The 24,581-nt window shown below is 33.5% G+C and overlaps 1 protein-coding gene across 2 annotated transcripts in view; it reads right to left on the bottom strand.

Annotated features, from left to right (window-relative positions):
• Nucleotides 1-14,124: 14,124 nt before the first annotated feature.
• The window catches only part of LOC140443322 (uncharacterized), a 62,245-nt gene continuing 51,788 nt past the window's right edge, over nt 14,125-24,581 (bottom strand). The window contains exons 2-4 of one of the 2 annotated variants that reach the window (XM_072534518.1): nt 18,078-18,228; nt 16,920-17,170; nt 14,125-14,922 (exon numbers count right to left, since the gene is read on the bottom strand). In XM_072534518.1, coding sequence (XP_072390619.1) covers nt 14,268-14,922; nt 16,920-17,170; nt 18,078-18,227 — 1,056 coding nt within the window. In that variant the 5' untranslated portion in view covers nt 18,228 and the 3' untranslated portion in view covers nt 14,125-14,267. Of the gene's footprint in view, nt 14,923-16,919; nt 17,171-18,077; nt 18,330-24,581 lie in introns of those variants that run through there. The other variant, XM_072534517.1, reaches the window with a different exon arrangement.

Raw genomic sequence — 24,581 nt, 5'->3', positions numbered from 1 at the left:
CTACTTTGTTAAATGTAGACGCGTAATTTCCAAATGGCTGAAAATATCCCAACAAACGAACCGTCAACATCTTATCAAATAACGAAACTTCGCCGCTCGAATCTTTCAAACAGTCCTTTGGCTATTTAACACATACGCGGTTAAAACGGCGTTGGTAAAGCAAATACTGGCAATAAATCAATGTAGCACGTAAGTATGTCTGGATAGAGATCGGTCAATTTAGGCTTAGCAGTTGGGATGTATAAAGGTTAGTTACCTATTTCATGGCAGTAATGATACAAAGCTGCACTTGTATATCTATATTATCTGTATTTATAAGTTTTAAAATTTCTGAGAGTATTTCGTCTAGTCCTGTTATTTTTATTGTTCTGTTTCGTTCTAATTTCTCTTAGGTCCCTCAACAATTTCGATTTCGATTATAGGAGGGCTAAGTTCACGTTCTCTTGCTGTTAGGTGGAAAGTGTTATTGTTACTAAATAGTTTGTGTACATATTTGGTCCATACTTCTTGTTCTTTAGCTTGATTCGTTATGAACTTGTTTTGATTAGTTTGGTCTCCGTATGTGGTGTATTCCGTTAATCTTAATTCGAGTATTTCGGTGGTCATTAATTATTTTCTTGGATTTCTCCGTTGTTTTCACATCTGGGTCGTGTGTGATGATTAAGGTTTTTTTGAGTTTGTTCCATTGTTGTATATTCCATCTCTCTCGTTTCCTGCTTGATAGGAAACGAATTTGTTTGTAAGACATACATACTTGAACATCTGCTTTTTTGACTATTTGGATGTATAGTCCCGGTACTTTTCTATTTACTATTTTCTTGAGTAGGAAATTTAAATTTGTAAATACGTGCTTGTATCTTGAGCCAATGTCGGTTAAAGAACATCTTACTCGACAAGAACGTCCTATATTTCAGGTTGAAGAACATATCGAAGAAAACAGATAGAAAATAGAGAAGGAAAACAAGTTGACTTTCGTTGCTGGGATATAGAATTTAGCCAAGCCCAAACATGCTTTCACTTAATTATGTTAAGCTTTTATTTTATGACGATTTACAGCATTATTTTATCTGCCTTTGTGCTGTAAAATAAACCATGTAGACCTATCGGTTTAGCATTTTGTAGTTGATTTTATTTATTTTAGTCAACTTTTTATGTACCACTTAAAAATCCCCGTACTTTATATCTTTCCTATTTTTAAAATATTCTTCTTACATTAAGTGTTTCCTGTGGAGGTTTCTTCTTTGTCAAACTATGTTTCCTTGCATTATAAACTATAGGAAGTCATCTCTTGTGCCTTTAGGGATGTGGCCGAGAAACTCAAGTTTTCTCTTCTTTATAGTAAACATAATTCAGATTCAATATTCAGTCTTTTCAGCCCTACCTGATTTGTGACTTTCGTCATACAGGACTCTGAGACTGCATCTGTATACCCACATTTCAAAGACTTGTATCGTTTTTAAGGAGTTGTCCACAATTGTTGTTAGCTTTTTTTTTAAATATCTGATTTCGTTGACAAGAAGTCCACTTATCGCTATTCCAGCTGAGTTATTTCCAATGCTTCACGGAAAATATATTCAGAGTATACATCGAAGGATATTGGCGAGACAACATATCTCTGTCGTATACCCTTCTGAATGCTTATTTCTTCTGACAAGGTGCTTTCAAGATTTAGCTTGCCATTTGACCCCAGTATAATCTTGATATTATTTCAACATATTGATAATCATTGTTAATTTTTGCAAGATTTCCAGTAGATTCTAGTGCTTAGCATTGTTAAAGGCCTTAGTATATTCAATGAAGCAGTCATCTTGGTTGAAATCTACGTATCTCTGTGCCAGTACATCAAACTAAAACCGGGTTTCTCTAATTCTAAAATATTAGTTTAGGTATTAGCAATTTTGCCAGATTTATATTACGGATTAATATTTTCCCAATATTTCTGCATGAGATTTCTTGTTATCACAAATTACTGTATGTGCGCTGTTCAACTTCTTATATATTTATACCACATCTGTTATTTATATTATCGTGTCCCTTGAAAGTATTTTAATTTAGAGGTTCATTATTTCTCTTATATCGTCGACTTAAGGTACTAGTACAGATTTAGAAGGCTAACAAATGAATATTAAAAAAATATTCTCAGCTCCTTAATTAGATACGAACATTATATTTTTTTGTAATATTATTTTATCTTTGAGTTAAACAAAAAAAATGCTTAGATTGTGTCTAAATTATCGTCTCAAAAAAGGTGTCCCATGGCAGCCACTAGTTCTCATAATAAGCACATCTTAAACCATAAATTCCAACAGGGTTACTTGAAGTAAGCGCCCTTGCAAGACAATCAATCATTTTTAATCGAAAATAAAAAAAAATTATGGACATTTGAAGAAAAATCGATTTTTTTTTTTGCATGCCAAAATTAACTTTTAGACTTTTTTCCCTAAAAAGTGGTTAATTGTCTCGTAAGGGTGCTTTCTTTAAGTATTGCCGTTGGAATTTTTTGTTTCAGATGTGCCAATCTTGAGAAATAGTGTCCACCATCGGTCACCCTTTTTTGAGATGTTAACTTAGGCGCCCCCTAGAAAACGGGCTATTCATGGGAAATAAAAGAAATTAAAAACTAAAATTTTTGTTTAATTCAAAGATTAAATAATATTTAAAAATCATGTTCGATTTTAATATTTCATATTCGTATCTAATAAAATAGCTGAGATTTTTTTTGAACATATTCATTTTTTTTAAACTTTCAATCTGTAGTAGTACCTTAACTGTTTTATTTATTTTCTTAAACATTTTTATTTCTTTTACGATAACCTGAATTACATCCCTATTTATCCTGTCAGTATAATTTAGGTTGAGCTACAGTCTGTCACAACAATCCTATTTCTAAGGTTCAAGAAGATAAAGGCCTTTTCATACACAATTTTATACAAAGAGTATGGTGTTTTCCTCGGTGAATAGTAAAACCTACAGTTTTGTAAGGACTTACCCAATGGTATATAACACAGTTTCTTTTTATTGCAGACAGAACTGACAAACATTTTCTTCTGTCAAGTATATACAACTCAAATGTTTGTTGAACCAACACCTATCCGATCAATACACCCACCGTAACAACTTTTCGGCTGTGGTTCATTAAATCTGCTAGGTATTTGAGCGAGCGCTCTTAATATTTTTCCTTTAGGATTCTTCAATTAGTCAAGAGATTTCTTTTGAAATAATTCATCAATTGCAAGACAAAAAAAGGTTTCGGGTCATCGACGGGGGTATATACACCTTCGATCAATGCCTCAACGCTCCCGCTGTCCATTTAACGCATCTGTCATGTTACCTACGATAGTGTCAACCTATTTTGATTTATACACTGAGAAATGGTTTTAAAGAAGTCCCACGTGAGTTCTGAATTAACCTAAGCGAAACGGTATGCTTTTAGAGTTGCTTGAGTATCGGAGGAGATGACAATAAATTGTAGTGTCCCCCAATCCCTAGTTTTTGATGTATTAGATCCATAGAGAACATGTGTAGGGCTGCAATTAGGATCTCAAATAGCGTCGCGTATGTCCCTAGACTTCATCGGACTATATAAAGTGCATGGCTAAAGTCTGCTCCACCACCAATTAGTGCTGTAGATCAGGTACCAAAAATATATGTTTCGAGGAGGGGGAGGGGGCAACTTTAAACGCACACTGTAAGTTCATGGCAGTTTTGTAGCTTTTGAAGTTATTTAACCAAGTTGAATTTACTACAACTTTCGGGCCAGTTTCCCAGCTATCTCGTTTTGGTATTTTAAGTTGGAAGTTTTTATTAGGTGTATCTCGGGACTATTCGGTCAACGTCATCTCCAAAACGGGATTCGACTGTATCCCCTGATATAGCCTTGATTATATGATGCCCCCGTATGATGCTTATAGGAACCTGATCATGTTGTAGTCAGGTACTGTTGATCCGACCCCAGTATATGTAAATACGAAGGGGTCCGTTCAAACAGTTCTCATAGCTCCTGTGCTGAGAATACCTTAAATTATGAAATTTTTTAGGTGCGTCTTTTTCTAATGATCCATTAGGTGCATGTCACAACACTATTTGTGAACTTTTTTCAGAGCGACCGGCTCTGAACCAAAAGATAATTTCTAAAATTGTTTTGACAAAGCGTCCTTTAACAACAAATATCTGCCTCAGAACGTTTAGGCCACGCCACATTTCTAACCCACTCTAAAAGATATGGCCTCCTAAAAGTACTTTCTAAATCCTCATTTCACAGGCTGCTAAGCTCCTACTAACATCTAAATCAGGATCAACGTGCGATATTATCCAGGAACCCAGGTATTTAAACTTATTCTTGTTTTCTACATGTTACTCTATATATTCTTATATCTGCTAATAGATTATTTCTCTTACTAATAGCCATTATCTTTATTTTGATAGTATGTATTTATTATAACACCCAATGGAGCTCTCGTAAATTATCTGGTTTCGGAGTTGTTAAAGATCTTCCTGTCGCCTGCATGCTGTTTAATTGAGAGTCGTTTATTTTTATACGGTTGCTTGAACCTTGTAAAATCTTTTCTCTGATCCCCAAAAAAAAATTTTAAGTATTTAAGTATTGAATATCGTTGTTATCCAGGCCCTTCTCTTATATAGTCTATTGAAAGCTGTCGAAAACTTTTCTAGTACAACGTGATGTAATGGAGACTATATATCTTCCTCTTTGGAACACTTTTCAATTACAAACTTGATTGAAATTTGACATATTGCTTTTTATTATTATTATTATTATTATTTTATTGTATACCTATTTTATTAGTTTTATGTATAAATAGATAATAATTTATATTTTTATGATGACAAATAAAATACAACGTTTTATACGATGGTTCGAAAGAAATTACGTTTTGAAGAAAATTATTTTAAATTTTTCTGTAACTTGTTTGTATATTGACAGTCAATAAAAAATTTTTTACATATAAGTTTATTTAATATTTTCTAAAAGAATAATTAGTGAGTCGAATCAGTAATCTATCAAATCTCCGACCCGCCTATTTTACGCCTTCCTTTCATAATAAACCTATAAAACTCAGGATCGAAAAACCCGACAGAATTCTTAAACGTAATATAGAGATGAATAAGATAAGAAGAAGACCTTTGGACTCCAAATTCAATAGGAAAATGTACTAATAGAACTGATAAGTTTTACTACACTAGGACTTCTCCTTAAAAAAATGACATATAAGATGACAAAAAAGGCTTATCAATCCCGAATCCACTAGTTCTTCCCTAAACAACGGGCAACATGTTTTCGCTTGTTAATAAGTTCCAAGTTTTTAGGACTTTTTCTTCAAGAAACAGAAAAGGCATAAGAGTATGAAAAGAGCTATTGACCTCAAATTGAATAGGGTTTTTCCTTACACCAAGAGAAACCAATATACCAAGTTTTAAAATTCTTGGATTTTTCTAGAAGAGAAAATGGACGCCAGAGCTACAACGATGCCGTTGGGATAAGAACGGGCAATCCACTTACATTTAATGAAATGAGAAACGCCATATTTAAGGAAACAAGTACCGATAATTTTATTTTCACTCAGAATTTATAAAATTAATGGACGAGGAACAATAAAATTGGTCACATCGATATTTAATAACGGCGTATCTATGTTTCGTGGACATTAAGAAGGCATTTGACCGGGTCAAATTAAAGGACGTTATCCACTTATTGTACGCAAGAGAGATACATCTAGAAATAATCAAAACCATCGAAAATATCTACCAAAACAATACAGTAAAAGTAAAAAAGAGCTAGCCGACCCTAGTGAAGCTAGTAATGGTATAAGACAGGGAAATTCCCTGAGTCCTCTATTGTTCAATGTGATTATGCATGAAATAATAAAAAAAGTAAGAACTAAAAAAGCGATACCAAATGGAAGAAAAACAACTTAAAATAATCTGCTATGCAGACGACGCAATACTACTCTTTCAAAGTGAAGATGATTTACAACGTATGCTGCACCAATTTAATATAACCGCCAGAAAATTTAACATGTTAATTTCCCCAAAAAACACAAAATGCGTGGTTATAACAGCAAATTTACTAAGATGTAAATTGGAGCTGGAAGATCAGATACAGAATAAGTGATGGGGTTTAAATATCTAAACGCTACGGAAAGCTCGAAACTAAAGTGGAAGATCAAGTGAATAGAGCAAACAGCCGCAGGTTCCCTAAATGGAACAATATAGAGAAATAAAAATATCGGGAAAGAAATGAAAGGCAGAATTTACAAAAAGTCATCAGTCCAATAATAACATACGCGGCAGAAACACGACCTGACACAGAGAGGAAAAAAAAGGATATTAGAAACAGCTAAGATGAAAACAGAAGAAAAATTGATGGTAAGACACTATGGGACAGAGCTAGAAGTACATAGTATAGATATACGACGTAGATGCAAGGTGGAGAACATCACGAACCGGGTAAGAAATAGAAGAGTAGAATGGAACGATCATATAAGCCGAATGACAACAAATAGAGTAGTCAAGATGGTAAGAGTTGGTTACCCAATCGGAAGACCACGAAAACGATGTAACGACAAATCGTCGTAATAATAAATTACATTTGTATAGATTTTAGGAAAATTAAAAACATGTACTAGAATCAAACTGCGAATTTCTTCTTTTTATGTAGACGTGAATGTCTATTTTTCAATGTGCCTCCAGTAAGTTGTCGTTCAATCGTCCAACTGCGAATAAGAAAATATATATTCAGTTGATAGACCTCGTATTAATACAACGCGAAGTACACCAAATCTTCTTTGGTCTTTTTCTCTTATTACTTCCAGGAACTGGCAATTCACTAATCCTTTGGGTGGGGATTGGGTGAATGTCAAAGAACAGAAATGAAGAAGTTATTAAAAATTAAGCACATCAAAGAAGAATGGATAACATACGTCAGGCAAATAAACTGAAACTTTAGAAATAAAATCAAATGAATTAACACAAATAATGTAAACTGAGATAAGAGAAGCCATAACAAGTTTAAAAAATAGAAAGGCATCCGGAAAATATGAAATAGCGAATGAGCTTATAAAATTTGTGGAACTCGGCTAACAATTAGCCATTATATTTACTAAGACATTAGGGTAATCAAGAATACTTAAGGAATGGAGAATGAGAACTATGATTCCTTTATTTAAAAAAGGTGAAAAAACGACAAAAAATACTATAGAGGTATTGTACTACGAACATAATAACAAATACGCTAAAGAATATGCTTAGTATATCAGACGAACAACAAGGCTTCCGTAGTGGAAGATCATGTAACAATGCTGTCTACGTAGTCAGGCAAAAAGCAGAGGCAAATCTGTAAAATACAATAAACCAGCCTACTTATGTTTTGTAAATTTAGAAAAGGCCTTTGACAGACTGAAGCTATCGGATGCGATACATCTGCTATACAACAAACAAATACCATTGGATATATAAAATTACTAGAGAACATATACGCAAGAAACAGAACCGAAGGAAAACATAAATGACTGAACCGATAGACATTATAACTAAAATCAGACAAGAGGATTCATTGAGCTAATTATATTTAATTTTACTTTGAACGAGGTTGTAAAACAAGTAAAAAAAATAATACCAAATGGGAAACAAAGAAATAAAGATAATATGCTACGCCGAGGCGACGACGCAGTTCTGATAGCAGAGAATAAAAATTATTTCCATCAGATGCTACACGAGTTCAATACCAAAGTCAAGGAATTTAATATGAAAATTTTGTCAGAAAAACCGAAAAGCTTTGAAATATCAAAGGAATAAGTAAGGTGCAAACTTTAGGTTGAAATTCAATGATAGAACAAGTAATGAAATTTAAATATATGGGAATAAACTTATCGAACGAGAATAACATTGAAGGGGAAGTAAGGAAACGAGTGACAAAAGCAGACAGAGTGACGGGATGCCTTAAAAACACAATAAGAGAAACAGACACTCAAAAGCAAAAGCGAAAATATATAAATCAGTAGTCCGACCTGTCATGGCGTACATATAAGAAGACCAATCACAAGCACGACAAGAATATAGTTGGAGACAAATTAAATGAGAATACTAAGAAGAATAACCGGAAAAACACTAGTAGACAGAACAAAGAGTAATGAAATGGGAGACTTATGCAGAATAAACTACATTAATGAATGGGCACAAGAAAGAAAAGGAAAATGGGACAGCCATATCAATCGAATGGCAGAGAACAGAGTATCAAGTGGAAGAAGAAACACAGGTCGTCCACAAAAGAGATGAAATGATATACTAGGTAAGAACAGTAAGAAGTGATATCGAAGAAAAACAGGGAATTTGCCTATTTATTTGCGATTATTTTCTCTCAGGCCATTTGAATAAATCTCGGCTAGCTTCTGTCACTACTTATGTTAGTAATCTTCTTCTTATTAAAGTGCCTATCCGTTCCGGATGTTGGCGATCATCACGGCTATCTTTACTTTGTTTATTGCAGCGCGGAACAGTTCAGTGGTAGTCGTGTTATACCACTTTCGTAAATTTTGAAGCCAGGAAATACGTCTTCTTCCCGGTCCTCTCTTACCATTTACTTTCCCTTGGAGAATCAGCTGGAGAAGGCCGTAACGTTCTTGATTTCTCATTACATGTCCTAGATATTCCAACTTTTTAGTTTTGACGGTCATGAGAATTTCACATTCTTTCCCCATTCTAAGCAGGACCTCCACATTAGTAACTCTGTCAACCCAGGATATACGTAAGATGCGCCTATAACACCACATCTCGAAAGCTTCCAGCCGATTCATAGATGCAACAGTCAGTGTCCATGCTTCCATTCCGTAGAGCAGAACTGTGAATATGTAGCAGTTCAATAGACGGCTATTAGTATGTTAGTAATATGTTAGTAATAATTCTGCGAAATAAAATAAAAAACGAAGAGGTCAGGAGAAGAAACAAGGTGACTGACGTCATCAAAAAGATAGTTAGACTAAAATGGAGATGGACAAAAGACATAGCTAGAATGACGGATGGGAGATGGACGAAAAGGTTATTGGAATGGAGAGCAAGGGAAGACAAGAGAAGCGTCGGTCGACTACCTACACGATGGGCTGACGATTTAAGAAGACAAAATAAAAACGAGATGAGAGTGGTGCAAGATAGATGGGGTTGAAAACACGAGGAAGATGCCTATGTTTAGCAGTGAACTTTTGAGGCTGGATGATAATGACTGATTTGCTGACATTAACATTGATATTCCCCCCCTTAAGCCAGTTTTGTAATGGGTCTAAATGATTTTGTACTTTTGTGATGCTACATTAGGGTCGATTTCCACTGCCAAGATTCCCGTGTCATCGGCAAAAGTAGCCAAGGTGTCATTGCTGATTGAAACGTCTGCTGTAAATATTCGATACAGAAATGGGCCGAGAACGCTACCCTGAGGTACGCCAGATTGTATGATGTGATAGTTTGAGTAGCCGTCTTCAATTTTAACTTGGAAGTAACGGTCCGTAACATACGATTTTAGAATAAAGTATATAGTTAGTCTGTTAGGTGTAATTTCAGTTTGTAGAAGAGACCTTTAACATACTGTCAAATGCCTGTGGTATATCGAGTATTCAATCACAAATTAATCCCTTAATTTGTTATCTCACATTATTCTTAACTTCTTAATATTTTATAGTTTCACCGTGTATAATTGAAACATTGTGAAAATGATATCGTGTATTATTTTAATAATTAGTTCATTTACCTACAACGTAATAAATTGCCAAATAATATATTTTCCAATTGAACTTCCTAAGTGTTGTAATTACGGCCTAGATTAAATTGTATTGTAAGCTCATAGTTCAAAGTTTGTTAGTATGATAGAAGCAATAACCTCTGTGCTGAGGTATACATTATTTGTGACATTATAAATTGGGGATTTGAGCTCATTTGAACGCAGTCTATTGTAGAAAGTTACCTAACCATCATCTATAGTGTAATTATTAGTAGCTGTCAATAAAACCATAATTTTTACTCCACCACTTCAACGTTTTATTGTATTTATCATCGTCGATCGAGAAGAAGCGGACAAAGGGACATTACAAAACGATTCGATCCTTACAACTACGTTCGAATCTGTCCATTTGAAACACTCCAGCGCAAAACTTTTTCTCTTCGAGTGTTGTTTTAATTATATTTGCTATTCTGTGGCATTGTTGGATGGTTTGGTGTTCACGTCTAAATTCGAATTGTAACTTGAGCAAATTTCCATTGTATTGGAAAGTAGCGAAGACGTAGTATGCTGTTATATATTATTGTTAATAACACCACAGCTTTCCTCGGTAGCTTGTGAAGTAAAATACTTTCATATAAACTTTATCAAGTGTTTCCATATCTATTTCTAACCATATAATGGCTCATTTATACACTTTTATCATAATATAATTATTTTAATAAACTACAAAAATTGTGCATTATCTGATTTTGATTTTTTTCACTTTCAAGATGCTTTATAAAAACGTTATATTTTTTGGTAATGATTTCGTTATTGTTGTTTAAACAATTTTTTTATATAAAATTTCTTCACTTATATTTTTGACAATGGCAATTAATTACAAAAAAAAATCAATTGTCCATATTTTGTTGAGTAGTGTAGGTATTATTTTGATTAAAATATTTATATTACGAAAAAAAATTCCAAAAAGTGTATTCACCGATAAGAAAGTAAAAAATTCCGGTTAATATAATAAGATTGATGATACTACATTTTGTTTTACAAACTTGTTTGTTTGTGTTGACGTCTTTGTAAAATTTTCTTATTTTTTAAATAACAAAAATGCACATGAGACAATGTGCTTATTTTTCTTGGTATAATTCCACACAAAATAGTTATTTATTTAGGTAAGATAATTGCCATCAAAACAAATTTTTAGTAGAAATAAAAATCTGGTAATTAGTACTGAAATGATTGAAAATTATTAATAATAATAATATTTTTATATTTGTTGTCATTTCCAAAAAAATAATATTTTCAGAATTAAATCTATAAAAACAATAGAAAAAAAGGTGTCAGCTTCAATTATTAATATAGTTTGATGCCATATAAAGAATCTAATAGAAGGAGGAGTCAAAAAATTCTTCAACAAAAGATTAAAAAGTGAGTATAAAAAGCCTAAAATTCTATTGTATTTGAATAGATAATAATTGATTTAATTTAATCGAATAACTAGTTTGTGAGTCAATTTGATTAAATTTCAGTATCTTTAATACCACCTGGATATTCGATCATTTTTATATCTCTGTCATTTCTGCAGTTTCTCTTTTTTAGTTCATGCAGGCACATCTTTATAGCAAAAACGTCTACTTGGAAGATAGTGGAGTGATTACGTGAGCTTTCACTAAGAATCAGCTTTGGATTTTCTCTGCATACTCCAGCTCCAACACCTTGATCAGTTTTAGAGCCATCTGTATACCTACCAGCATAAACATGTCATTGATTATTGACATTGAGATTCATTTTATTTGACTCCCATTCGTACCTTATGGAAAGACGACGATAAACGGCGTTTAGAAATTATATTTAGGTTGCATTGCGTTTGGTACCATTTCTAACTCTGGATGATTTTCTATTATCTCTCCAAAATTTGATCCCGGTATCCTTTCGTTATGCTTCCTGGCGTCGTACCCGCCTTGTGTATGCTTCTACCTTCGCCTCCTTATTATTATTATATACATATTATATTTACCAGAAATTTCGTTATTTTCGCTGTCTTATTTGCTTTTTAATCACTTCTACTGCAATGTGTTTGCACCTATAATAATAGTGCGTTGGCGAATTATCTTAAGGCCAGACATCTGTCTTTGTGTCTTTTGCGGCATGCAAAAGATCGCCAGTGTTATTTATGCCTGTCTAGTTCTTTATGTTCCGTAGCAACGACATTTGTTTGCGACCTACTCCTCTCTTGCCTTCAATCTTTCCCTGGATGATTAGTTGAGGGATTGCGTATTTTTTTCCTCTCAGAATATGGCCGAGGTATCCAATTTTTCGTACCTTGATTAAATTGAGTAGTTCTCTCTCAGTATTTGCCTTTCTTAACACTTCCTCGTTTCTCACCCTATCTGTCCATGGTATGCGGAACATTTTTCGCAACGTCCACATTTCGAAGACCTCCAACTTATTAATGGAAGGTACTCTTAACGTCCATGTTTCCATGCCGTATAACAATATGGACCATACATAGAGCATTTAACCATCCTATAGCGGAGATTGAAGGAAAGACTGCGGTTACATAGTAGCGGTTTAAATTTGATAAAAGCTTGTCTTGTTGTCTTGCTTGTTCGGTACGGCATTTTATTTCTTGTTGGGGATCCCATTGGTCATTCATCATCATTCCCAAGTATTTAAATGTTTTCACTTGATCGATTGGAGTTGTATTCTTAAAAGTGCGTTTTTTCTAATTGCCATGCATTTAGTTTTTCCAGCATTTATCTTCAAGCCATATATTTTTCCTATGGTGTTTATTTTATTTAACATCAACTTCATATCAAGTTCGTTGTTTGTTATTATCGCGGTGTCTTCGGCATAACGAATGTTATTTATCGGGAACCCGTTTACCTTTATTCCACACTCAGAGCCTTCCAGTGCCTCTGCAAAAATGTTCTACACATAGAAATTGAAGAGCATAGGAGACAAAATACTCCTCTATCGCACCTCTCTTAAAATTTCAAATTCTTCTGTGTTTGTTGATTTGTTCAGTCTCACTCATGCTTTTTGATTCGAATATAGATTCTGGATAACTCTTATGTCTTTCTCGTCAATGTTAGCGTTGTGTAGCATTTTTATCATTGCATCATGTTTTACGGTATCATACGCTTTTTCATAATCAAAGAATGTTATGACTATATCCTTTCGTTGATCCATGCAGTTTTGTACAAGCGTATTCAAGCAGAAAGCTGCTTCACGTGTACCCAGTCTCCTCTTGAAACCCAATTGTGTCTAACCGCTTAGATCTTTCAGATTTTTGAACATTCTTGTGTGAAGGATGCGAAGAAACACCTTAAGCAAATGGCTCATTAAACTTATCAGTCTGTGGTCTTTGCATTTTGTCGCTCTTTGTGATTTAGGGATCATTATAAAGGTTGAATAAAGCCAATCCGTTGGAAGATGGCCGGTGTTATATATGGCATTGAAAATTGTGGATGTTATCATCTTCCAACATTTTTATGGCTTCCGTAGTAATTCCATCCGGTCCAGGGGCCTTGCCTAGTTTTGGTACTTTTATAGCGTACTCCATCACGGCGCGAATAATGGGAGGGCCGGATAAATTTTCCGTGAGTAAGTTAGTAGTTGGCAGATTCGGTCTATTATCCGCAAAAAGGGACGAAGCATAGTTTGCCCAGATTTTAGCTAATTCTTCCTGGGTATGAACGTAGTTTCCTTCATCATTCTTCAGGCGAGTCTCATGGTGTTTCTTGTATATACTCGAAATTTCATTGACTTTTTTATGTAGCCAAAACTGTCTCCCTTTTCTTGTAGTGATTCCAGTTCTTCACAACGTTCTTTTATCCATGCGTTTTTAATTCTTGCCCTTATCGTACGTTGGATTTCCTTGTATTCCTGTTGATTCTGATGTATTTTGTACTGTCTGCGTTGCTCCATTAGATCAAGTATCTCTTCCGTCATCCACTCGTTTTTGTGATTTCTTTTAATTTTACTTGCGACTATTTCGTCAGCCTCGACTATAGCTATTTTTATTTTCTCACAGATTTCCTCTATGCAATTTCCTTGTATGTTTCTCAAGTGCTCGTTGATGTGCTTACTGTATGTATATAGATCTAAGCTCTTCATCTCTCATTAATTCTCTAGTGTTTATGTATTTTTATTAGATGGCTTTTTAACCTTTGCCAATCGAAGCCTTACATTCGCGATTAGGGGCTTGTGGTCAGACGAAATGTCCGCACCAGGGTAAGCGGCCACTCTTTTTATATAGTTGCGGAATATTTTGTTTATCAAGATGTAATCAATTTGAATTCGTATCATATGACCTGGACCATCTCCTGGTGGTACTTCTAGGTCAGTAAAGTTTTTTTGTTGTTTATACAATTTGAATTTAAATTAAGAATCAAACAAATTCATAAAATATTAATTATCTTTTATTAAAAACAAATTATAAATAAAAAATATCACATTTCATTATTGCCATGATACTTAACACACATTTTAGACATAACAAGAAATACAAAAATTCAGTCCGTTGAAACGATTCCAATATTTAATATTAGAACTCTTTTCTGTGTAAACTTAAATCTAAAGGTCCATCGATTTGCATACATTCATCGTATGGTATATAAACGCTTCTAGGCTCTATACTAAACGGTTCTGTGAACTGATTCCACGGTTGACTACTTTTTACGGTATCATTAAGATTAATTAAATTGCCTATTTTAAATAATTCAGACCTGCTACTCATACATTTCGTAACACAGCACACTCTATTACAATCACAAGGGTGTCTGATAACATTCTCTCGAAACATTGGTTCAAGATTGGGTAGTCTATCCTCTACCCTATTTTCATTTACCATTTGTTCTACAGTCTTTTTATTTTCAGTTTTTTGGTTTTCATTAACGAAATGTTTATACGTTTTAACGTGCTTTCTTAAACTACTTGGATCCGTATATCGTTTTGGACAACCGGGGATTTTGCACTGGTATGGCTTATCCACCTGATGAGTCCTCGTATGCTTGAATCTATCACTGGAATTCGAGTAGGCTTTGTTACATCCTTGTACCGGACACACGTAAGGCTTTTCTCCGCTGTGTGACCGTGAATGGATTTTCAGGTTTTCCGCCCTGGAGAAGGATTTGTCGCATTGGAAACACTTGTGGGGCTTTTCGTTTGTGTGAGTGCGGACGTGAACGAGCATCTTATATCTGAAACAAAAAAATCAATATTATTACTTTGTTTTTATTACAGAATAAAATAAAATTTAGTTCATTTTTAATACCAATTTAATAAAGAAAATATTTTGATTTGATAAAAGTTAAGAGTGGAAAACAATGGACAAACTAATATTTTTGACTAATACAGGACGGGGTAGTATGGATAGCAGTATCCGTGCAATTTAATTTTGCATGTATAATAATATAAAATGATCAAAAATGGCGTATTTAGTAAGTAATTTAGTACCTAATGAATTAGATAAGTATGAACTTTGATACAATTCCTATTATTTATTATCTTGATTGCCTACATTAAAAGTATCAAAGTAAATTAAGTAATTATCAGTAAGAGTACTTACTAAGGCAATGATATATCAGATATACTTCTACTAGTACACATGCACCTTTCATCGTACGTAGTAGTATGTACCCATTAGTATTTTGTTTACACCTGAATCATTTACATTTGAAATACATCTGAAGTGTACGTACTTTAACAACTCAATTAACTGATAATGTATCGTACCACCCAAGGAGAAATTTAGATATGAATAAAAAAATATACAAGCATTTTATTCGATAACCCATATCTAGATATTTTGAAAAATTTATCCAGAATTATCTTAAAGATGTAGTGAATGGACAGTTTCGATGTGGATGGCCCCTGGTCCCGATTTTTTTATAATAAACTTTTAGAGTACGTTATACATCAATTAGTTTATTTGTCTCATCTTTTTTCATTTGCCTTTCCCCTTCCATTCCACTGGTCCATGGACTTGATCGTGACGTGAGATCTTTATACAAAACCCCATCCTTTCATAATCTCCACCAAGATTTCCTGTGTATTTGATAGAATCTTTCTTATGGTAAGTTTAAAGTTCTCTACTTCTTCCCCTATATTTTATCTATATTCTAGAGACGTTTCCACAATTTACCATGTACAGTTATAATTTCTGTGCCTATCTTCACTCTCGTCTGCCATTACCAACATCAACGACAAGATCCTCCCATCTACGTTGTTTGTACCTATTCTATATATTTTTTCATGTGTTTATCCACGTGATCTCTCCATGTTGCTGTTGATCACTAACATGCACCGTTTTATATCAGATGGTCAACATAAATTTCCTAAGATAGCATTTGCTAGGTACTTGTGTACAGTACCATTACTCAGGAATACATAATCAATTTTTGTCATATGTGAATTAAATGCAGTCATTAAGATAAGAATTACATTAATTTTATGATATTGATATCTTGGTGGAACAAGTACAAATGCACTGCCTTATGCGCTTATTTTTAAAAAATGATTGCACTTGAATACTTCAATAAGCCACTTGAAATGTTTTATTATCGAACTAGAATCTAAATCATACGATTTATTTTTTGGAAAAATACATTTAGTAAATACTTTTAAAACGTCGAATCATTGGTATGATTTTTTACATCTTTTTCATCATTACCTCTATCTTTATTTAAAGGGTATGTGTTATGTGTCTCTACGGGCGTCTTTAACTAAAGGCATAGGTGTGCTCGGAGAAATGCGATTTAAAATTGTAAGTGATTACTCAAAATTAAAAAACCCGTTGATCGGAGCACGGCTGTGCCTTAAGTAAAGAAAATCCGTTTCTACAGTTTCTTTACTGTATCATCTCAAAGTTTAATTCACCATATATATTCCATTTAACTCCCATCACAATTTTTAGTTTTCCTAATCTACTGTGTTTATGAGATAGCGTTCAACCAAATTTATTGGCTACAGAAAGTGCAACTCTTGGCAAAAATTTGTTTTTAAACCAGATAGGAAGGGTATCCACACAAAAATTTATTGAAAATAATGGGTCATTCTGATAGCCTTGGAAAACCCGCCTGCATATATAAACAACTTGAGACTGTTTATTGCTTATATTGAAAAAGAAGTTCATATCAAAATACTAATTATCATCTGAATTGGGAGATATTAAACTTGTTAACTTATAAAGACCTACCTTGCATTAAATCCTTTATTGTTCCTAACGCATCCTTCCCATCCACAGTAGAACAATCCCCCCAACCCACTGGCAGAGTGAACTTTTGAGACGTGAGATGCTAGTTGGTCCAAAGATGAAAACATGATTCCGCAAGACCTCCATTGGCATTGCACATCAGTTGACAGTTGTGAGGATTTTATTATGTGGCTGGAGAGACGTAGTTCCTTGTGGGGAATCTCGACACTTGACACAGAGTTTTCACTGTCGCTCTGGAAATTAAAACACTTTTATTATTGACTTGAATAAAATTATTGCATGTGAAGAAGAAATGGTAAAATTGAACCATTGCAAAAATTATAACCAACAAACACGTGATGCAGAACACTCTTGCTTTTTATTGAATAAAAATTTAAAATTATTTATAGAAGCTAACTTATCTTGACATTTTAAAATGAGTTCTAATGTTAGGCAATTAGAAAAATATAAGAGAATGTTCTTGTTTTATGTTCTGAATATTTTAGAAAACATGAGGGAAGTATTCGTCGAACAAATATATATTTCAAAAAGAAGAATTCATTTTCAATCTGTAGTCTAGCAAATCTATGAAGAGAATATAAGAAGAATTCCATGATACAAATTGCATTCATAATCCAGGAAAATATTCTAATACTAGGATTAATACACATTAGATAGAATTTGAATCAAATGAAAGAGGAAGATAGATTTCTGCTTCTGATATATTATTTGTAATTAAAAATCTTGAGATTGGTATGAATAATAAAGGTGGTATTTGTTTCAAAAAGCATATGGGCACAAATACAAGCGTTTTAGCAGATTAAAAAATACGGCAATAACACAGATTATAAGATGTGAATAAAACTGGAATATGTGAAAAATATGGAACTAGCACACTAGTTAAAAATTTGAAAAGCTGCAATGTTGAAAAAATACAATAGATAGGTGTTATATGTTAAGAATTTATAAATTAACAATAAGAATTTCAAACACATAACTATATATTACCTAATGATTAAAAGCCAACTTCAGTATATGCTTTCCAAGAAGAAAACATATATAATAGAGTTTTAAAAAGGTCTTTTTTGTTTATTTATTTATCACAGGCCTTATGATTCTTAATGTTTAGCAAAACTCAAAATAATATAGAGCAGAATTTACCTGTGTACTGGCTGGTGAAGCGGGTGGCAAAGTTTCATCCGAAAGCTCAGACATCGTGGTATAAGGACTAAATCTTTGAAAATACGAATACTGATCGGTATCTTCTACAACGTAGGGGTTGTAATATTGTAGGGGTTGACCCTCTACCATTCTGTAATGTGATAAAAACATTTTAACTTAACTAAATAAACACTATACTAAATGAGCTAATGAACGTTATTACTCGACGAGCGAAAAATTTAAATAATAAGGATCTTACAATCTCTTTATTTATATAGAATATAAGTAAATTATTTCAGTGGCGTTTATCTTGAAATTTTATAAGGTGGCTCGACAGTTATCTATCTGATAATGATATTCATTTAATCAGGTAATGTGTACTCAAAATTTTGGTGGTAAACAGGAAATTAAGTACAAATTTTATAAAATGTACGTAATTAATTCAATCGAAAAAAATATTCTAGGAAACAATATTTTTTCATCGTTTTCTTGATCTTTCCATATACGTTTTCGATGATTTCTATTGTGAAATTTTATCTTTCCTATTTTTCGTATTACTTGAGTATGGCATTCTGCTTCACTTTCATTCAAGTTAGTTACACTTTGTTATATTTAAAATATGTTATTATCATAAAAATGCATATATATATATATATATATATATATATATATATATATATATATATATATATTAAATGTAAGTTTTAAAATTTTCTTTAGTCTTTGCCTATAAAGTATAATATAAGAACACAGGTCTGCAAAAAATTTTTTGAAAAGCTGTTTTGGTTTTGAAAAAACCATAAATTGCAAAAACAAACAGAAAATTGGAGCAAAAAAATATATTGTAAATCACCCATGTTTCACATACCACCATAAAATGTCAAAAATACGAAATATAAACTTAAAATAAAGTATGGCCACCACGTTGGTTTATCACAGCTCTACATCTACTGTTCATGCTCCGGATCACATTGTTAATGTCTGCTTCAGGTACAAGTTGCGTCTTCAGTCTTGTAGTTGCGTCCATTGTTCTCTCAGAAGCTCTTTTAATTGAAACTCATTGTAGATATTGCCCATATGTGGAGTAATTTTTCGTTGGAGCATGTCTCATACATGCTTAATGGGATTCAAGTCCGGTGATTGTGCTGGCCACGGCAATACATCAATACCCTCGTTATGCAACCAGTTTGTTACAATATGCGCAACATGTGGTCGAGCGTTATCATGCATAAAGTAAAAATTTTCTCCAAAAGCAGCAGCAAACGGGCGCACAACAGGTTCAAGAATAGTGTCCATATATTGCTGACTTGTGAGAAAGCCACGTGGGAAAATGAGGTCAGTTCTTCCGTCAATCATGATTCCGCCCCATACCATTAATGTACCACCACTGTATGCATACACTGCTTGAAGATGTCGTAATCGTTCTCCATTTCCGGGTCGTCTCCAAACTCTTGTCCGAGGAGAATCTGGATGAAATCCATATCTAGACTTGTCACTAAACAAAATTGTGGCCCAGTCATTGTCAGTCCAATTCTGAAACTCTTGACACCAGGTTAATCTTGCAGCGCGATTGCCTCTAGATAGATGTGGACATCTCAGTCGTCGCCGACTACGAAGATTGGCTTCATGGAGACGATTCCTCACAGTACTGCTGCTAATTGTTACATTATGTGCAAGCTGTAATTCATTAACCAGCTCGGGTGCTGTGATTGCTGGCTGCCTTTTGGCATTTAAAATTAAATATCGGTCTTTAGCGACGGTTGTAGAGCGACCACGTCCTGGATGTTGCTCGGCTGGACTCCCAGTGTCTCTAAACCGACGCCACAAACGACTTACGACGCTTTGGGAGACAGCCAGCTGGTCAGCAACTTGAGTTTGTCGCATACCAGCTTGAAGGAGGCCCACGGCTCTATTCATCTCGTCCAACGTTAAATGTTATCGTTGCATGGTAAAAATACAATATCTTTAACTCACTTATTAAGCAAGAATGGTATAAAGTGACTAAAATTAAAAATAGACAAAACATAAAAATGTCGATTTTTTTTGTCCCTTATAAAAAACATTCTAAAATACGTATTGCTATCAGTCTTACAATTTTTTTTTGATAAGAAGTGACTGTCTGTATTAACAATTATAGTACAAGCAAATTTATATGGCCATGAAATTTCTGTCATTGGTATTGTCAAATTATTAAAATATCCTTAGACTTTTGCGTTGTGTGTAGCAGAATATTTGAGACACAATAGCAGTATGTTCTTCCTGTTGCAAGAAATCTTAATGTTACTGCTAGTCTCTCATGTGCTGATATTGCTTTCCTCATAACAGTATCTTGTCTTTGTATTAACGGAGTAATCAATGATAATAGTTTCAAATACAGTTTTTTATCCATTTGTAAATAATTTTTGTAATCTGTAGGTTTAAATCTTAATTCATTTATCAAATTTACGTGGGAGAAATGAATTCTTTTTAATAACCAGCATTTAGACCATTGAGTGCGATCTCTCTTTTTTTTTCTTTTCTGAAGAATAAGTGTTAAGCCAAGTACAGCTATCACATCGTTGTCGTCCATTGTAGTTTGGTAGCTATATACCGCACAAAGTACTGTGGGTGTCCTGAACACACCGCCACATAGCGTAACAGAAGAGTTAATGGCAAAACTGTGCATGCAAACCCTAACGTGTATGGCCTCCATTAGATACGTAATTGTGTTTTATATTAGTAAAAATGGATTAGGATCTCGAGAGTGAAAGTGATTTGAGTTATGAAATGTCTAATATTGATTTCGAGAACGATTCAGACAGCAATTATTCATCAACGGATGAGGAAGAAGTCATTGATGGGGTACAAATGAGCAGCTGGACAGCCGTTACGGATCCGTTTGATGAAGTTTCCAAGAGATATACCCGAATTTAGCTGTGACTATAACTTTCACCCAGCTATTGACTTTTAAGATTGTATGGAAACTGTGTCATTTGTAAGTAGCAGTATTGTTAAAAAACCATGCGAATGGATCGATCAAAGAGCTGATAAATATTTTAATGATAATCCACACACCGCCATGAAAGTTTTTGATCGTCTAGCGCTATATTTTCTTAGTGGATTGAGCAAGTGTTCGCATATTTCATATTATTGGAGTAGAGATATTATATGCACTGGTCCTTCAGTTTTTTATAAATCTGCTATGAGCCAAAATCGCTTTTTGGCAATTCTTAAATTCCTTAGATTTTAACCACCAGAACTTGTCAAAAGTAATGCACCGCTTAGCAGACTAGGCATTTTTATGGCTCGTATTAGAGATAATTGTTAAAACTTAGTTCAATTGATGAGCAACTTATATTGTGTAAAGGTCGATTCCTTTTTCGACAGTACATAAAAAACAAATGAAGTCGATTTATTGGCATCAAAATATTTTCCTTATGTCCCAGTGAGTCTGAACATTGAGGATACATCTGGAATTTTTGTATATATATCGGCAAGAACATATATGACATATCGCACATTTCAGAAATAGAAAACCTTTCTTTTTCAGAGAAAATAGTAGTTTATCGTTACCAAAACGTACTGAACAGTAATCGTGAAGTGATTGTAGATAATTGGTATACATCCGTTCGTCTTTGTGAGTTTCTATTGACACAAAGGACTTTCCTTACAGGCACTATTCGACCAAATAGGGGCATTAACATTGGTTCCATTAGATAGGCAACAATCATGACTTGTTCGCAAGGATATGCTCCTTCTAGTTCGCTACAAGGACAAGAAAGACGTTTATCTGCTTACCAGTAAACATACTGCAGGATTTTGCGAAAGACAACGATATGCTGTAGGAGGAAATGTTCTCTATTATAACAAACCGAAACATATTGAATTCTACAATCAGTTGATGCAGTGGACGAAGATGTTAAATTGTACAGTCCTTTGCGGAAATTGTACACGTGGTTCACCAAAATAGGTTTGCACCTTTTACATCTTATACTATTGAACTCAGAGTATTGTACAGCCAAGCTCATTAAAAACAAGTTTCAATGTATAAATATACAAAACTTGCTGCCGGGGGATACTTCTGAAATATAATAAAGTATATTAAGAAATGAATAATAAAAAAAATCAACCTACTACATCTGGGAAACCGTTGCATACAATGGCCGATTTTCCAAAAGAAATTGGAAAAAAGAGGCCTCTACGAAAAGTTTGTGTAATTTGTAAAAGACATGGAGTGCGTAAACTAACGAGAAAATGTTGCATTGTTTGCCCGGACAAACCTGGACTTGCGGAACATTTTGAAAGTTTACATAAGTAATAAAAATAATAAAATAATAAAAAATAATATTCTTTTGCTGGTATACAGCTCCCTACCTCAAAAAATGGCCTGGAGCGGAAGGGGTTAAAAGTGTACTACTATATCGTATCTGATGTAACTGATCTTTTTCATATTTGATGATGTTTTGTTTCCTAATTTAAATACTTAGTGCATCATAATATCATTAAGATATAATATATGTTGTTTGACTTTGGTATTCGCTATCGAACTTCGATCTCGACGTAGCTGAAACTCGTGATATCAATTTTTATACATCTAAACTACACTTCCTCTTGTATTATTTACTTGAGTACTTCTAGCTTATATCTGATTAGTTTTAAGGATGAAATTCTGCATTGTTTTTTACCTCGTTACTCATTTAGTCATGCATTACAAAGTTATACCTACATTACCTATACCAACAGATATCGATAACCCTGACATGGCCCCTGTAATTATTTTACCGCATAGCAAAGGTTTAACTCCAAAATGCGTCAATTGCAGACTAATCTCATTGATAACGTCGAATTATGTAGTAAGTCGAATTTTTAAAGTGAAGAGAATATAATAATTGATTCTAAATTTACGGGAATAAATTGAAAAGACAAGGGAATACAACAACCCATTGCCATCTATTCTTATAATTCTAACGAATTATAATTATTCGCCCTGATCTAAAAGCACTTAGTTAATTTGGTCTCTCATTTGATATCACGTGTAAGGAAACAATACTTAGTTCATGTGTTGGGAGGTGAAAGATATGAATTACTTCAACTCATATTTGAAAGTAAAATACAGGGCAAAACTTCTGTAAGAAGATGCCAGAACTCGTGACTTAAAGACCTGAGGAGATGAATTGATCACTCATCTGCAGACATTTTTCATATAACAATTTTTAAAGTTACATTTGCCATTTGGATCGCCAACCTTCGAAAGAAGACGGCTCAATAGAAGAAAAAGTAAGGAAGTTAGTTAGTTTGTTGTTAATGTAAACCGTTGTTGAATACTGACGACTTACTATCAATAATTTACATGTTTGTGGGCATATCTTTTAGATGAACTATTTCTCCAATATTATTTTTATCCAATGCTATTGATTAAACTACGAAGCTGATATATTGAAAGGAATAAAAATTGTTCTGATTTTAATATTATTCCATAACGGAAGAGTTTTAACATTTTTAACTAATTAAAAAAAAATAACTTATTTGATTATTGATAAAAAAAAATAAAGGTCTGAAGTATAGTAAGGTCTATTCGCTCAGCTCGGTCATATTTTAACAGATTCATAGTTGGAAACCTACAACACAAAAGTTTCTATCTCACAGTAAAAACAGCTTAAATAAACTTTTATTCACACCTCTTTAATTAAAAAAAGAAGAATTATTATAAATAGTGGAAGTGTATATACCCATAAAATTTTGGGTAGTATATATTTAAAAATTGTATATTTCAGTTGATTGTCGGTAATTCGTAAAGTTCTATTTTATTTAGGTACGTTTGTTTAGGTTTGCTTGTTTGCTTGGTTGTATAGTAATTTCCAGTCTTCCAGAACTTCTAGTCTGTCAAAAAGTAACTAACGTCACAAAAAAATAATTACTAAATTCACTAGACAGTTCAGACTGGGAATAGCAAACCGACTATAACCACTGTGAGAATGCAATGAAAGCCAGGCAATAAAGCCTATCTTCTGATATAAATGCCTTTAATAATAAAAAAAAAAACAAATGAAGAGCTTTTTTACAAAACTGCATAAATCCATTTCCGGCTAAAATACATTTTTTCTTGAATTTCGAGAGCTTGGTCTGCCTTAGATTTGTCTATACCATTTAAAATGAGCCTAACAATCACGTTTCTTCCACAAAACTTAATGAATCCACTCAAAAACCTTTACCCCATGTTCACTCTTTTTTTATACAAAACTTAACTTATTTAGCTAACCATTTAAGTTAGTTTTTGTTTTACAAAATTGCATAAATCCTCCGGCCTGCAGAACTATTCCTCTACTATTTTTGTTTGGTTTTAAAAGCATCCTCTAGATAGATGTTGATTCGTGAAACAAAATATAATATTCGTTAGTTCTAAAACTACTCACGGGTCGTACTGACAGTGTGTAGCGTAGCCATGCCATGCCACGCAGTATGAGATCATGTATGAGATTATCAGTACTTTTCCGTTCGATGAGGCGGGATATTGTGAATTCGTTG

Source organism: Diabrotica undecimpunctata, chromosome 6 (genome assembly GCF_040954645.1).
Source record: "Diabrotica undecimpunctata isolate CICGRU chromosome 6, icDiaUnde3, whole genome shotgun sequence".
In the NCBI taxonomy this organism is placed as follows: domain Eukaryota; kingdom Metazoa; phylum Arthropoda; class Insecta; order Coleoptera; family Chrysomelidae; genus Diabrotica; species Diabrotica undecimpunctata.
This window is presented reverse-complemented; position numbering and strand designations above follow the sequence as displayed.